Source organism: Spinacia oleracea, chromosome 2 (assembly GCF_020520425.1).
Source record: "Spinacia oleracea cultivar Varoflay chromosome 2, BTI_SOV_V1, whole genome shotgun sequence".
In the NCBI taxonomy this organism is placed as follows: Eukaryota; Viridiplantae; Streptophyta; class Magnoliopsida; order Caryophyllales; family Amaranthaceae; genus Spinacia; species Spinacia oleracea.
The window spans coordinates 98495898-98512929 of NC_079488.1; the positions used below are offsets into that span (position 1 = coordinate 98495898).

Here is a 17032-nt window from a genome sequence, read left to right on the forward strand (position 1 = left end):
TTCTCAAAATACTGCTGCTGAATTTGGGGACATTGGGTTTAATGAAGATGTACCAAACAGCACTGAATATGTACAGCAAGTACCAGAAGTAGAAGGGGAAGGGCAGCAGCAAACTACCAACTTTCAAGAGGTACCCTTTCTTTTTGATTTGAACTTTCCACCACCATCAGAAAATGCATCACCTCATCATCATCAAACAGCAACACACACAACATATCATCACAAGCCAAGGACTCCAAGAATAAATAATGAATTGAGGCTAGAAATATTGGTGTTCCTGCTCAATAGAAAGATTCCAGATTCAGAAACTTTGTTGTATGGGGCAATAAGGGATGCAGTCATAGAATATGATTACACCAGAAAAACGATAGGCAAAATATGGGACAAAGCAAAGAAACAGAAGGCAGCAATGAATTCATATATTGTGCAAAGCCAATATCACAGATGTGGAAGGAAAAAGGTTCAAGTCTCCTATGACTCAATTGCAAAAATAGGCATGGGGGACAGAACATGCATCGTAGATCTTGCAAGAATGCTGAATTTGGGACCAACAACAGTATGGAGGCTCATCAAGAGGAAAATTATAAAGCCACACTCAAGTCCCTTGCATCCAGGCATTTCAGAAGCATGCAAAATGGCAAGGATAAGGTGGGCAATCAGACTGATAATGGACTACACTATACCACAAGAACCAACATATTACAGCATGTATGACTTCATTCATATTGATGAGAAGTGGTTTTATTTGACTCAAAAAAACCAGAGAGTTTATCTTGCAAACAATGAACCCTATCCACACAGAAGTGCAAGTTCAAGAACCAAGATACCAAAATTCATGTTCATGGCAGCAGTAGCCAGACCAAGGTGGGGTGAAAATGGGGAATGTGAATTTGATGGTAAAATAGGCATATTTCCATTCACAAATGCAATTGCAGCCAAGAGGACATCAAAAAACAGACTCAAGGGGACCATTGAAACAAAGCCAGTGAAGTCTGTAAATCAAATAGAGACAAGGGCAATGATGATCAACAACCTACTTCCAGCAATCAAGGCCAAGTGGCCACCACATGAAGGGGAAAAGGTCATCTATATCATTCAAGATAATGCAAAGGCACATATATTGCAAAGTGATCCTGAATGGCAACTACACTACAAACAAGATGGGTTCACTTTTGTGTTGACTCAACAGCCAGCAAACAGTCCAGATTGCAACATCTTGGACTTGGGATTTTTCAGGTCAATACAATCACTTATGCACAAGAAAATGCCTAAAACTGTGGAGGACTTAAGTGGAGCAGTGTATGATTCTTTTAATGAGTTGCATCCTAAGACATTGTCTAATGTGTGGATGACATTACAGTTTGTTTCTAATGAGATTCTAAAACACAAAGGCAACAATGATTACCAACTTCCACACAACAAGAAGAAGATTTTAGAAGATGAAGGCAGACTGCCAGAGCAAGTCAAAGCACCTATATGGGCAGTTAATGAATGCATGCAACTCTATGATGAATGGAAAGCAAACCAGTGAAGCAAAGTGAAAACAATTAGATAACTTTTTGTGTTTTGGGGACATGTTTTTAAATTGACAAGTAAAACCAATGTGTCACTTTTGTAAGCTTAAATGCAAGCATAACATGTAGGCAAAACATTTTGTAAGCATATCTTTTGGAAGCATCAATGAATGAATCTCATGTTTAAGTTTAGTAAAGTTTTTTTTCTTCATTCTTATTCACATCAATATAGAGTAATCAAGGCAAGGCAATAAACAAGGCAGCATTGGCAGAAAAAGTACAAGGCACAAGAGGTAAGGCAGCATTGGCAACACTATAAACAAGGCAGCATTGGGTTCTTAAGAACAAGGCAGCATTTGCAATATCACAACTCTAAACACATCGGCTTCAAAATGGAAATAAATAATAATATCACATCATTTTCAGATGGAAATTATTCCCATTCTGAAACCGATGCGTCAAAAGATGTAATTTTGACAAAAACAATCAATTCATCATTGATAACACATGGAATATGCCTCACATAAACAAAGAATCATAAATATCTCAGAATGTCCCCAAAAATCATTGAATCAAACCCTTTCCAATTAAACTTAGCTCCGGAAAAACATCATGGATGCTAATGGTGCATGAGTTTGATTGAAAAACAAAGGGTTTGACACTCATAAAATGAAGACTCATCACAGATCACAAGGCATAAGTACAAAAACTTTATCACATCACATCTCTAAACACATCGGCATCCAAATGGAAAGAATGCATATCACATCATTTTCAGATGGAAATTCTTCCCAATTGGATGCCGATGTGCCAAAAGATGTAATGGACAAGGAAACAAGAACAAAGCAGCAAAAACAAGGAAGCAATGAACAAGGCAACATCATTGACTCTCAGTTAAGTTGTTTTACATCATTGACAGATTTGTTTCTAAATGATTTACAACCTCACCACCAATTCACCAAAGGGGATACTAGATCAATCAATGATGTGACATGATCTGTATTCCCTTTGGTGATTGGTGGTGAGGGACATGTTTAGAATCAAATATCTCAGGTTATCAACACATACATCACAGAATATCAACACTAACATCATTGAATATCAGAAACACATTATACATGTTTTGCAATACATGAATTGCCTCTCCTGTCTAACCTGACATAAGATCTCAGAATGTCCCCAAGCATCATTGACACAAACCCTATCCCCTAACACTTAGCTCCGGAAGAGCATCAATGATGCTAATGGTGCACAAGTGTTATTGGAACATTGGGTTTGAGTCTCAGCAAATGAAAGACTCATCACAGATCAAGAATAACAATAACAATCAACAATGCATCAGATCACCATGAACTGATCAAAACATAGGGTTTGAACCTCATCAAATGAAAGACTCATCACGGACCTCCACTGATTCATGGGACATGAAGCATTAAACAGATCATTAACATGTAGGGTTTCATTTCTCAGACATATTGACACACATCATTGATCAAGTAGTTTCAATACTATCATATCTTTAACATTCTTCTGCCGAACGGAATGATTGATATTCACATTCCATTGTGTGAAATGACATTCACTCCGTTCGACAAAAGAAGTTAAAGGACAATTATCAAAACAAAGATCTCAGAATATCAACAATCACATCATTGAAGATCACAAACCTCCTAATATTGATCTCAGAATGTCCCCAAGCATCATTAAAACAACTCCAAACCACAAACACTTAGCGCCCGAGAAATATCATTACTGATACTAATGGCAGCACGAGCATTTGTGGTTAGTTGGACTTGTTCCTCAGCAAAAAAAAGACTCATCATCGATCACAACAAATAAAGGGACATTATTGTATCCTAAAGGGACATGCTTGGACATTAAGCATTCAACACCAGGCCACACTGAGAGGAATGAAATAACCCAAACCCTATCCCCAAATTATGATCATTTCATGCCCTTACTAATCCAAAACATAGTTATACTGATCAAATCTCATACTCACCAAAGCATCATATTTATCATACACAAAACATACCATAAAACAGGGGACATTAAGCCATCAAATCATGTTCATCACACAGACAACATTCCACAAAATTTCATAACCATATGGAAACACCATCATCCAATCATCATTATCAATATCAATTTCATAACATCATTATCTAACATCAACATCCATACAACTAATCACAACATCATCATCCAAACAACAACACCCCTGGCCAACAACAGATCACAGTTGTTGGCATCCACCTTATGACTCCACAGCTAGCCAGCATTCAATAAAATGAAAAAAGGGAGAAAGGAGACAGACTTATCTAAGCATCATCAGACGCTGAAGCCGATTTTTTTCCCTTCCCTCCTTTCTTTGAGGAGGGATAACCAGATGAAAGTTGTCCTGGAGACCCAACAGCATCACCATTCTCATTTTCACACTCTCCAACATACACCAGATCAAATGAATCAGACCCACTTGGTTCCTTGCAATCAACAGGGGACAAACAACATGATTAGTGCCCTCATAAAATAACAGGGGACCATGAATTAAAATCAGATTTAATCAAACAACTCAAAATAAAGTTCCAAATAATTTCAGATCACCATGGTTACCACATGCAATGAGATAAATGAGAGCAAATACATCCAGATCCCATTTTTAACCACATGCAATGGGAAATCAGATCAACAAAACACAGGAATATTCCGATTTTCTTCAAATAATTTCCAAATACCTCCAAATAAAATCAGAACTCAATTTTAACAACATGCAATGAAAAAACAGAGCACAAAATACCCATAGAACTCAATTTTAACAACATGCAATGAGAAAACAGAGCAAAGAATAACATAAAAAGCCCGAATGAATCCAACAGATCTCCAAAAAATTCTTTTAAATTTCGAAATAATACCAGATCTGCATTTTTAACACATGCAATGGGAAATCAGACCAACTTATCCAAAAAATAATCCGAGTTTAATGAACAATACTCCAAATAAATCCAACATTTATCAAATCCCACTTTTTTACACATGCAAACAATCATCAAACCATTTTATTAAAACCGACATCAATAACCCTTAAAAAATCGCAAAAAATCAAAAGTAATACCTCATCGGAATCTCCTTCACCGAAAAAACGCAGATCTGAGGGAGTGGGTTTCCGATCGTCATATTTTGACTCAACCTCCTCTCCTGGCTCCACTTCCCTCTTCCGAAACCATTCTTCCAAATAGTTTCGAGTACTCGTATTTTCTTTTTGGGCCAAATACAGATTGTTTTTATATTCGGCGGAGTAGGAATGCTCGTTATTGGGACAGTTGCACTTGGATCCCCAATCACAGTTGGAATCGGGGATTCTTTGACCAGTAGTTCCCACCCCAGAATCACCTCGAGTTCTAGAAAAAGAAGAACCCATAACGTACCAGAAAAACAAAGATCAGCGACGATTAGGGACCAAAAAGGGGACAAAAATAGAGGGGATCTGATCGGAAAATCAATCCGAGTAATTTGTATGAAAGTTTTTCGGCAAAAACGTTTCAGATTTGTGAGATTTGGAGAGGAAAACCCAGATCAGAGGCGGAAAACCTAGGGTTTTCTCAAGAACAGGAGAGGGATTTTAAGAGAGAGAGAGAGTGAAATAAGAGAGAGAGAGATCCGAAGAGGTGAGAGAGAGAAATCAGAATGAGAGAGAGAGAGATCAGAATGAGAGAGTGAAATCAGAGGGATGAAAGGGATGGGTAATAAAGGGAGGGGGGGTAGGGTTAGGTTAAATAATTAAATAAGGTGGGTGGGGTAAAAGTGGGTGGGAAAGGGTAGAATCTTAGGGTATTTTTTGTAAATATTGGGGAATCTTAGGGTAAATTGGTAAAAATACTATGGCCAAAAATAGTAAAGATTCAGTAGGGGAACAACAAAAAGAAACGCCAAAAAAGGAAATGGGAACAACAAAAAGGAATGGAGGGAGTAATATACTAGCTTCTTTTCATGTATTAATGTAATTTCAATATTACTTCCCAAACTTTTGGGTCTAAAATGGATTTTAGATTATGGATTGTGTTGCTAAATTTTTTATACTCCGTATATCATATGTACAACAACAACAAAAACAACAACAACAACAAAGTCTTAGTCCCAAAATGATTTGGGGTCGGCTAACATGAATCGTCGTAAGAGATCGTCATTGTCACCAATCAAACCAGAAAGGAGCAGGAAGTAAAAAGAAAAAAAACAAAGAAGAGAAAGTGGAATTAATGAAAGTGAAATAAGAGGGAAAAAAAAATATATATATATATATATATATATATATATATATATATATATATATATATATATATATATATATATATATATATATATATATATATATATATATATATATATATATATTATAGAAGAAATATTGTAAAAGATAATAAAAAAAATAAGTAAAGTTTAAAATAAATGAATAAGTAAAATAAGTACATTTCAAAATAGCATGTAAAATTATAAAAAAATAAAATTAAAATAATTTTAAAAATAAAATTAAAAAAATAGAAAGAAACAGAAACATGAAAGTTGTATAAGTCAAATGAAGTCATCAATGCATATTCTCTCCCTCCACTCTGTCCTATCCAACACCATATATTCCTCAATCCTAAGAAAACTCATATCGTGCTCAATCACCTTCCTCCAAATTTTCTTAGGTCTTCCCCTACCCCTTGCAATTCTATCACTTTGCCACCCTTCTATCCTCCTAACCGGGGCATCACTTGATCTTCTGCTTACATGTCCAAACCATCTTAAACGATTTTCCATCATCTTAAACTCAATCGGTGCAACCTCTACTTTCTTCCTAATAATCTCATTTCTCAAACGATCCTTTCTTGTATGCCCACACATCCAACGTAACATGCGCATCTCCGCCACATTCATCTTGTGCCCATGATAATGTTTCACTGCCCAGCATTCCGTGCCGTATAACAAAGCCGGTCGAATTGTCGTGCGGTAAAATTTTCCCTTCAATCTTTAGGGCATGCCTGAATCACATAGGAACCCTGTGGCACCTTTCCACTTCAACCAACCTGCTTTGATTCTATGGGCCACATCGCCATCCATTTTTCCATCCTTTTGGATAATAGATCCTAAATAACGGAACATTTCAGAGGCTTGGACAATTTTCCCATCTAAGGTAATCCCCCCCGTCTCTCTATTTTGGTCTCCACTAAACTTACACTCCATATATTCCGTCTTGTTTCTACCCAGCCTAAAACCCCGAAATTCCAAAGTTTGTCTACATAACTCCAACTTACTTTCCACTCCTTCTTTTGTTTCTTCAATCAACACAATATAATCTGCAAATATCATACACCAGGGTATACCATCTTGGATTGACCTCGTCAAATCGTCCATGACTATAGCAAAAAGAAACGAGCTAAGTGCGGAACCTTGGTGCACCCCAATCGTAATGGGGAATTCTTCGGTCTTACAAACACTAGTTCTCCACTCGTGCTAACTCCCTCATACATGTCCTTGATGATATCAATATATTTTCTCGGAATTCCTTTCCTACTTAATGCCCACCAAAGAATTGCCCTTGGTACCTTATAATACGCCTTCTCCAAATCAATGAAAACCATATGTAAATCCTTCTTCTTATCCCGATAATTCTCCATTAGTTGCCTTATAAGATGAATGGCCTCCATAGTCGATCTCCCGGGCATAAATCCAAACTGGTTCTCCGAAATTTTCACAGTTCTCCTCAATCTTTGCTCAATAATCCGCTCCCAAAGTTTCGTAGTATGACTCATTAGTTTGATTCCTCGATAGTTGGCACAATCCTGGACATCACCCTTATTCTTGTACAAGGGGATGATAGTACTTTTCCTCCACTCTACCGACATCCTATTACTTCCCCAAATCCCCCCGATGTCTCGCGTCTTTCTATCTCTCATTCGAGCAAGTCTATAGATGTCATTTTCCCCTTCTTTTGTATCCAATCTTACGTAAAGATCCTGATCCACCTTTTCTCTAGACTCTCTTACGGCCTTCTTTGCTTCCCTTTTAGCCTCCTTGTACTTCTCGTAGTTCTCATCACTTCTACATTTTCCCAACTCCTTATAGCATTCTCGTTTGCTATTTATAGCTTGTTGCACAACTTCAATTCCACCAAGATGTGTCCTTACTTGGTGGCATGATTCCTTTAGATTCCCCTATGACCTATTTCGCCACTCCCATTATGGTGTGCTCCATTCTTTTCCATAATGAGTTTATATCCAAATCCATATCCCCGGCCCAAATACCTTCACTTGCCACCTTTTACACGAATTTTAGTTGTTGCTCCCCTTGAAGTTTCCACCACTTGATCCTAGGCTCTACTAGTGGTCTTCTCCTCCTTATATAACTTCTACCTCGAAAATCAAGTACCACAAGTCTATGCTAGGTTGCTGTACTCTCACCCATAATCACCTTACAATTGGTGTAGCACTATCTCGCAGCATTCCTTACTAAAAAGAAGTCAATCTGACTCGTATTATCTCCACTCCTATAGGTTAGTAGGTGAGAGTTTCTTTTCTCAAACCAAGTGTTCATTATACCCAAGTCATATGCCAATGCAAAATTCAAAATAGCATTTCCCGCTCATTCCGCTCCCCATACCCAAAACCACCATGAATGCTTTCAAATCCAACGCGATTCGAGCCTACGTGTCCGTTGAGATCCCCACCAATTATCAGTTTCTCACTTCTAGGGACACGTTGCACCACTTCTTCTAAATCCTCCCAAAATTCTTGTCTAGTTGAAGCATCTAGTCCTGCTTGTGGTGCATAGGCACTCACAATAGTTACAACTTCATCCCCCTATCACAAGCTTAATACTCATAATTCGATCACTCTTTCGGGACACGTCCACTACATCATCAATATATTCTCGGTCAATAAGGATACCTACCCCATTCCTACCCCTAGTTTTTACCGAATACCAAATCTTATAACCCCATGGAGCTATTTCTCTTGCCTTGTTTCCAACCCACTTAGTCTCCTGCAAACATAATATATTAATTCTCCTCCTTCTCATAACCTCGCAACATGTTCTCCCGAGCAGCGTCGGGCCTGATCATAGATCTCGCATGAGCAGCAGGATCCTCACCCAAAACCGAGGGCCGAGAAAACTGAGCCATGGTCGCCCGAACCTTAGCAGGAACCCTCCTCACAAGGACGTCGAAGCAAGGGTAAGCCAACCTCTCCAACGCAGAAGTTGAAGTAGACCCCAATGTCTCACGACGTCTCTTGATCCCCTGCTTCGGATCAACTTCACCAACCTCGAGAGCCGCAAGTTCAGCACCCTTGACTCCCCCCTCTCCAACCGAAGGCTCGCCCTTCGCAGTTTCCGAATCCTTGAGATCCACGACAACCTTGGGATGAGTCTTCGGGTCCTTCTCAGGACCACCTTTGGCACATTCACCTTCAAGAACGAGAGACTCGGAAGAGCCCAGAGGAAGGTCAGCTTCAAAATCCTCCACCTCGTGAGTGATGTCCTTGACTATCACCCCCGCAAGAGTCATTGGCTTCAGCGGAGAAGGAACATGAGTTTCCTTCACCAAGGGTTGGTCCACCGGTTCATTCCTCACCAACACCGCCACACTCTTCAGCTTCTGGCCGGGAAGAGGAAAAAAACTGCGAAGAATCTTGGGAGGAGCCATTTCTCGCTTCCCAGCAAGATAACGCTCACCCGCTTCGGCAAGACGCAAATCTTCAGCAACAACCTGCCGAATGATTTCCTCAGTAAGCGGAGGACGTTGTCTTATAAACTTGAGAAATTTGGGACTAGGAGTTACCTTCCCCGAAGACGAAGAAGCCTTTTTCTTCGGTTTCGAAGGAGACTTCTCCTTAGAAACCTTCTTCTTTTTGGGAGAAGACCTCTCCTCCGAAGCTTTTATCTTCCTCGACTTTTTCCTCTCCTAAAGACACAAGAAGAAGAAGAGCGTCATAACTAATCCATAAAAAGACCAAGTAAAAGTGAAAATGAAGCACTGCTTACTTCAGGCACGGTGAGAGAAGGAGGAGATGAAGCAGACGAGACAAATGGAACAGCAACTGCTACCTCGGGCACCTGAAATTCAGAAAGAACAAAACAGAGGTCTAAGCCTTGACACAAGGAATAAGATACACGGATCCGAAAACAAAGACTAATTAAATCGAAAATTGTTACCGGATTAGAAGTATATAGTTACCAATTTGGGGAGAACGGTCTGTCTCAGAACCGCCTCTCCAGGACTGTTAGCATCCCAAGGATCAGCACGAACGTCGTGAAGTTGCGCGAGGGCGTGAACCGAGAATTGATGGTTCTCTAACTTCGGCTGCCGAGGATTATTCTTGACAAAGTCGTATGGCGGGCAACGAACGAGAACCTCGCCACCGTCTGTTTTATAGCCGAGCACCTCGGGATCAATAGCAACGTTACCATGCTCTGAACAAAAGAAAAAGAAAAGATTAGACCCAAAAGCACTGAAAAGAGGGAGGAAAACACCTCAGCTGAAGCACGATCTCAGCACTAAAAATCTCACCCCTGTCGTAGATCCCACTGAGACCGACATCAGCGAGGATGGCCTCCTGGGTGATATAGTGTAAGTTCGGAAGCCAATACTCAGGCTCCCTAGATGTTCTCGCTCGGAACCACTCCAGCAGAACAGTGTGGTCCGTGTTTTCAGGGTCAACGGGTCCAACCCTCGACATCGTCGGATCCACCCTCACAAACCACTTTGGAGGCGAGTAGTAGTGAGGATGCTTCGGTTCAACAGGCACCCGAACCAAGAGCAACTGCGTTTTCCACTCATGCACCGAGGACACATAAGGGAACGCCGTCAGATAATTCCTCTCGCCCTTCCGAGGCCTCTTATTAATGATGGTTCACCAGCCATGAGCGGCATTAGAGTTCCTCACGACTCGTGCATCTCCTTGAAGACCTCAATAGACGCCGAGTAACCGAGGTAGTCACACATCCAGCGGTACACAATGATATGATGCATAGACTTCGGCGTCAACTGGGCCAGTGAGATGTTGTACTCTTCCAATACACGAGAAATGAATGGATCCAAAGGGAACCGAACCCCGTAGTCGAAGTGATGGAGGTACACAACCATGAAACCGGGTGGAGGGCGAGTTACCCTCGCATGCTTCTGAACCGGAAGTTCGCACCAATAGCACAACGCATATTGAATGCCGTAAAGGTCCTCGGCCAAGCGATGATAGTGCTCGTTCCTCGCATTCACCAACCAATCCCCATCAACCGCCGTACCATCCGGACCATCAATCTCGATTTTATCATTGAAGAGAGCCGCAAGCCTCCCAAAGGATCCGCTTCCTCCCAACGCCTTGGATAGAAAGGACGAATGGGAAAGAGACCAGTGGCACCGGCCCCACGGCTCGACTCAGCACGAGCTTCATCCCCCGAGCGCTCTTCAGCTTCAACCTCGGGAGAAGTTTCCCTCGGCCTCTCCAAAGAAACTCTTTGATCATCTCCTTCACTGGAAGAAGATACTACACCAGACTTCTTTTTCCACCTTCCCCCAGCCATGGCAAAAATTCTAAATCTAGAGTGTCGAATAGCAAAGAACAAGGCAACGAGAAAAAGCAAGAGAAAACGGGAAACAAATTACCTTCCCAGAAGCGGAAATCGCCGACAAATCGAATGGAGTAAGGATCCAAAGTAGATTCCCGGTGAATTTGCAAAGATCTGAAGAAAACTCGCAAGAAAACCGCCGGAATCCTGTGGAAGTTTTGAGAGATTGTAAAGAATAAAGTTTGAAACGGTGGATTAGGTCTTGTACTTATAGGCCACAATTCGGAAAACCGCCCAACTTCCACTTTATTCCAATCCACACGATCAAAGACACATCCGAGGATTTCTTCGACACCTGTCCCACAATACACGGATTCAAACGTTCCTTTTTGAAAAAAGAGAGGGAACTTTTGGACTTCTGATACTTGGAAACCCACCCAATTAAATCTAAATGGACCGGGTCTAGGGGGCATGTTGTTTGTGCTCCCAATTGGGTACTAATTGGGTCAGCAGTCCAAAGCCCAATGACTCTACACAACAACATCAAACCCATCAAACCCATTACTTGGCTTGTCAGCCACCAACAAGGCCCAAGGCCCAATTGCAATAAATGACCTATGGGGCATTTACTACACAAACACTATAAATAAGCCGTCTAAATGACCTATGGGGCATTTACTACACAAACACTATAAATAAGCCGTCAAGGCTCACACCTCAAGGTACGTCCAATTTATCGCCTTAAGACTACTCTCTAGAGAACTCTCTCTATATCCGAGCATCGTTCTTACTTAGGCATCGGAGGGGCTTTCCTCGGAAACACCCCCGAGGCTAGTGACTTTGTCCATTGTGCAGGTAAATCCGGACACAACTCATTCAAGCAAGCAAGGTCTTCCACACCAACGAAAGGGCCTTCATACGAATCTCATTGTTTCAACACCGGAACAAGTTCTAACACCATTTATGCCTGCTACATACTAGTCAACCAAGCAAGTAAAATAATAACAACAAAAATTGAAAAATATTGTATATTATTGGCCGGAAAATCCTTGTTTTTCTTGGGTTTAAAAATCATTTGACTCCTAAAAAAATAAAAATATATATAAAAAAAATCATTTGACTCCTGTATTAATATTTTTAAATTTTGATCATTTGACCAAAAACGTGAACAACTCTAAGTTTAATCCACCTGAACGTGGAGGCTACGAACTTAGCTAAGTTTTTATGTCATTTTCTGGACTATTTCTTCATGTAGTATATTGCTATAGGTATATACATTGCTACAATACATGCATCCGTGGAAACAAAATACAAAAAACCAAAAAAAAGATGGGTAGTTTTCGCTTGTATGGCCTTCTGTTGGTGTCCTTGCAACTCTTTTACGTGCTAACTTCAACTGCTACGATCAAAGTTGTAGCTACTGCAACCTTTGATTATAATGATGCACTCGACAAGAGCTTATTGTTTTTCGAGGCACAGAGATCCGGTAGTCTCCCCGTGAATCGACGAGTTACATGGCGCGGAGATTCTGGCCTTAATGATGGTTTTTCAGAACAAGTACGTAACCCTTAATTCCTACTTTCTCCGTTCCATAACGATGTTCCAATTTAAATTTTTTACACTCAATTGACGACAATTTTCTATTGTTTCCAATACATAAAAAAAACACATATTCATATCGAGTCTGGTTTACCAATTGCTTGTTGGTTCAGTGATGATTGGGGCTGAACTTGATAGGAGAACCCGTGTTCGATCCCCGCAACAACAATTGGGAGGGGACTGAAACCTAACCACCCAGAACTCGCCCCGAATTCGGATTAGCCATAAGGATGAACCGGGTGCTAACACCAAAAAAAAAAAAATCGAGTCTGGTTTGATTCGTTTTAATGAGAACCTTTAATAATAGTGATATCAAAAAAAAAAAAATATTTTTTTGCTAATGTATAATTAGAGATATAAATGATACAAAATGTGCACTTGTAAATGTAAAAAGTAAAAATTGGAATATCATTGTACAAAGAAAAGAGTAGTTACTAAACCATGTTGTTAATTATGGGTGGTGTAGTTAGTGGAGTAGCATATTGTCATATTGATGGTTATGAATGCATATATGCAGGCGGACTTAGTAGGAGGATACTATGATGCAGGGGATCATGTGAAGTTCGGGCTTCCAATGGCGTATAGCGTGACGCTTATTTCATGGGCAGCTATTGATTTTAGGAAAGAAATCTTAGCTGCTAACCAGATGGATTATACCCTCGAAACCATTCGATGGGGAACTGATTACTTTCTCAAGGCACATTGTGACAAAAATGTTCTTTGGGCTCAGGTAATTTTTGTATTTAATTTGTTAATAACTTTATTAAAGATTTTGATTTATAAAAGCTAACTATTTATATAATAATATATTCAGGTAGGAGACGGAGAAGCAGATCATAGTTGTTGGCAGCGTGCTGAAGAAATGACAACACCAAGAATAGCATATCGTCTTGATTCTAGTCATCCTGGTTCTGATGTTGCTGGTGAAACTGCCGCGGCTTTGGCTGCTGCTTCCTTAGCCTTTCGGTCTCACAATTCTTCCTACTCTACTCTTCTCCTGCGTCATGCCAAAGAGGTATACATGTCATTCAAGTACTATTCTTCTAATACAAGTTTGCATTTTGGTGATCAGATTATATTTATTGTACACAAGTTTATGCAAAAGAAACTATCCTATCCTTGTGCAGATTTTCTCGTTTGCTGATACATTTAGGGGCGTGTATGATGATTCCTATCCAGATGCTGAAACATTCTATCCTTCATCAGGATATTCGGTTAGTACTTTCTTAGATGTTTACAACCTGTCAGAGAGTTCCTAAGACCAATGTTGTCATTTTCTGTTATATATCTTCTTCAAGTATTGGTGTTACATAGAGTTTTTAACACTGACATTATCTTAATGATCTGAAGGATGAACTCTTGTGGGCAGCTGCTTGGTTGTACCGAGCCACGAATAACGACTACTACCTGCAGTATGCATCTTACAATGCAGCTAGTTTAGGTGGAACAGGAAATTCGGTCAAAATGTTCTCTTGGGATAACAAGTATGCTGGCTTACAGATCCTTCTAGCAAAGGTAATTTTTGCATATGAGTTTCCATGTGCCCTTTAATTAACCTGCAATCAGGTAGTGTTCACTTGTTCGTTACATACAACTTTTGAAAGAAACGAATAACAATGTAGCGTGTGTTCACAGGTTCTGTTGGATGGAGATGGTCAATCATACACTGACACTTTAACGCAGTACAAAGCCAGAGCAGATTTCTTTGTTTGCGCTTATTTGCAGAAAAACAATGGGGACAATGTTCCCATGACTCCAGGTCAATTTTCTGTTCTGTTCTGTTCTTATTTGTAAGGTTTAAGATTTGGAGCATATGTCCTGTCCAATGGTATTAATGAGACCATCAGATATTTCCTAAATGAGTATTTCTTTTCCTGCTTGTATCAGGAGGGCTAGCATTCCTACTCGCGTCAAACAATTTGCAGTACGCGGCCTCAGCCTCTTTCCTTTTAGCCATCTATTCTGATTATCTGTCAGGATCAAGCTCTGTGATTGACTGTCCAGATGGTAAAGTACAGCCTCAAGATCTCCTCAACTTTGCAAAGTCACAGGTTAGTATGTTCTAATTTTCGTCTGTTTTTCATTACTTTCACACCACTAATCATTCTGGTGTGGTGCAGGCTGATTATATACTTGGGGAGAATCCTCAATCAATGAGTTACTTAATAGGATATGGAACCAATTATCCTCAAAAGGCTCACCATAGAGGTTCTTCTATCCCCTCAATGAATGAACTTAGCAGCAGGTTGGAATGTTCACAAGGGTTCGATGAATGGTATAAAAACTGGGGCCCGAACCCAAACATCCTGTATGGAGGTCTAGTTGGAGGGCCTGATAGCAGTGACTGCTTCACTGACGACCGAGATAACTACGACCAGAGTGAACCTACTCTCACTGCTGGCGCTCCTCTAATAGGCCTTTTCTCCAAGCTGCACAGTGTGTGTTCCCCAAGTCCTCCTTCAGGTCATTTCCTTAATCCTACAGTCCTACTTCTACTTTGTTTTGTTGTTTCCTAAACTAAAATGCTCTTTTTTCCTTTGGCAGGTTACTATGATTCCCCTAAAACACCACTAAAGTGTAAGGCCCTATTCTTTCTGGTTGAATTTCAGGAAAATTCAGTTCAATTCAGCTCAAAAGAATAGGCCGAAGTATTCATAACAAAACATTATTTGCTATTAGTTGAAGTTGAACCAAAGTTAGTTTTAGGCCTGTTTACAGAATTTGCACAGTATGAAGTATCTGATATGGGCTGTTTTTATTTTATCAGCTTCTCCTGCATACACACCAGGGACACCATCTATACCGAAGGAACCATCAACAGGCGAAGGTAATAAATGATATAAGCTTGTTTATGTTTCATGTACGCGTATTTGAAATGAATTACTTGCTATTATAAAGCTAACATTAGTCTCATATCAATCAGTTCCTCTGTATCCTCCGAACCAACCAACAGAAACTCCTCTTCAGAGTACATCAGTGGAGGATCCTGCAGCACCAGCACCCGCGCCAAGTAAGTACTTAACGACTCACAACTTAAGATAAACTCTATGTCAGTTAAAAAACAATGAAGTATGATTAAAATTTTGTTCCTGTTTACAGATTCTGACTACAATATGGATTCACCAGCTTCCAGCCCAGGAATAGGTGAGAAATAATCTTGTTCACCTCACTTAACCTTATAATGTCAGCAAATCATGATAAAAAAATGATTAAACTGAATCATCTTTCGATATCTGGCATTAAATAATATATGGATCTCACTGGGTTTCTTGCAGCGGATTATGTCTTGGTTAATCAGCCACTAAATACAGCACCATCAGCGCGTGGAGGCGGCATTCAGTACTTTGTTCTGAGAGCAATGCTATTCTTAGTGCCCCTCCTTGCAATCCTATAAGTCACTATATGAGCTAATTAGATTAGTACATATATGCAGCCTTTGATTTCTAGCAATTTTTTATTTATAACTGTGAGTTATTTGATTGTCAGAGACATCAGTTAATCCTAATGTACTTGATTGATGAACTCTGAAAATTCAGAGTGGCAGCCCAAATTGTGGTTTGCCCTTCTATGTAATGGCTACTAATAGTGCAACTATGAAGCAAATGAGATTGTTGTTCTTATCATCTACAGAGTATATAGTTCGAAAATAAATGCAGCATCTCTACTTTTAAGTGTTGAAACTCATTGTTATCCACATGTGAGTTGTCCCACATTGGAGAAAGAAGAGAAAAAATACCACCTTGCTTGTTGAGTTACTCCCACTATGGCCAATTTTTCTTAGTGTGGAACCTCCTCCATTAGACTTATAAGGGACGACCAAATTCTCCTCCTCTTTATTGGGATGTTCATACCCATTTCAAATTCTCTAAGATTTAACATGGTATCAGGCTATCAGCCCACGTAGGGATGTCAATGGGGCGGGGCGGATGCGGATGTTGGTCCCTTCATCCTCATCCCCGCCTAAAATTTCCATCCCCATAACCCATGGCGGGTACAAAAATCCCCATCCCGCCCCAACGGGTGCAAACTAAAATCCATCCCCGCTCCACCACTCGCCTGGGTATTCATCCCCGTCTCATCCCCGCCTCATACCCGCGCCAATCCCCGCCTAATTTTTCTTATTTACTCCCTTTGTCCCGGAATACTCGACCCGGTTTGACCGGCACAGAGTTTAAGAGACTTGAATTGACTTATTTAATTTAATAGGTAGTAGTTGATAGTGGGGTATTATTTTAATGTAGTTAGTGGGAAATGTGTAAAGGGTTGGTTAAAAGGTGGGGTTGGGGGAGAGTAGGGGTTGAATTTTTAATTTTTTTTTGTATGGAGTATGGGGTAGGTGGGTTAATAGGTGTGGAGGGAGAAATACACATACTCCCTCCGTC

General features: G+C 40.2%; 1 protein-coding gene across 1 annotated transcript; it reads left to right on the plus strand.

The window, feature by feature from the left end:
- Nucleotides 1–12357: 12357 nt before the first annotated feature.
- On the plus strand, nt 12358–16301 carry LOC110791986 (endoglucanase 5-like). The gene is made up of 13 exons (XM_021996767.2): nt 12358–12608; nt 13168–13380; nt 13465–13665; nt 13778–13864; nt 14001–14165; nt 14286–14409; nt 14538–14701; nt 14771–15113; nt 15195–15227; nt 15418–15477; nt 15574–15660; nt 15750–15794; nt 15926–16301. Exons 1-13 carry the CDS (start codon nt 12381–12383, stop codon nt 16042–16044), a joined length of 1869 nt encoding a protein of 622 aa, XP_021852459.1. The 5' UTR covers nt 12358–12380; the 3' UTR covers nt 16045–16301.
- The last annotated feature ends 731 nt before the right edge of the window (nt 16302–17032 follow it).

Coding starts and splice junctions, on each gene's coding strand:
- LOC110791986 (XM_021996767.2), top strand. CDS start 12,381: ATGGGTAGTTTTCGCTTGTATGGCCTTCTGTTGGTGTCCTTGCAACTC. Junction 15,114..15,194: donor TTCCCCAAGTCCTCCTTCAG/GTCATTTCCTTA, acceptor TTCCTTTGGCAG/GTTACTATGATTCCCCTAAA. Junction 15,661..15,749: donor AGCACCAGCACCCGCGCCAA/GTAAGTACTTAA, acceptor TCCTGTTTACAG/ATTCTGACTACAATATGGAT.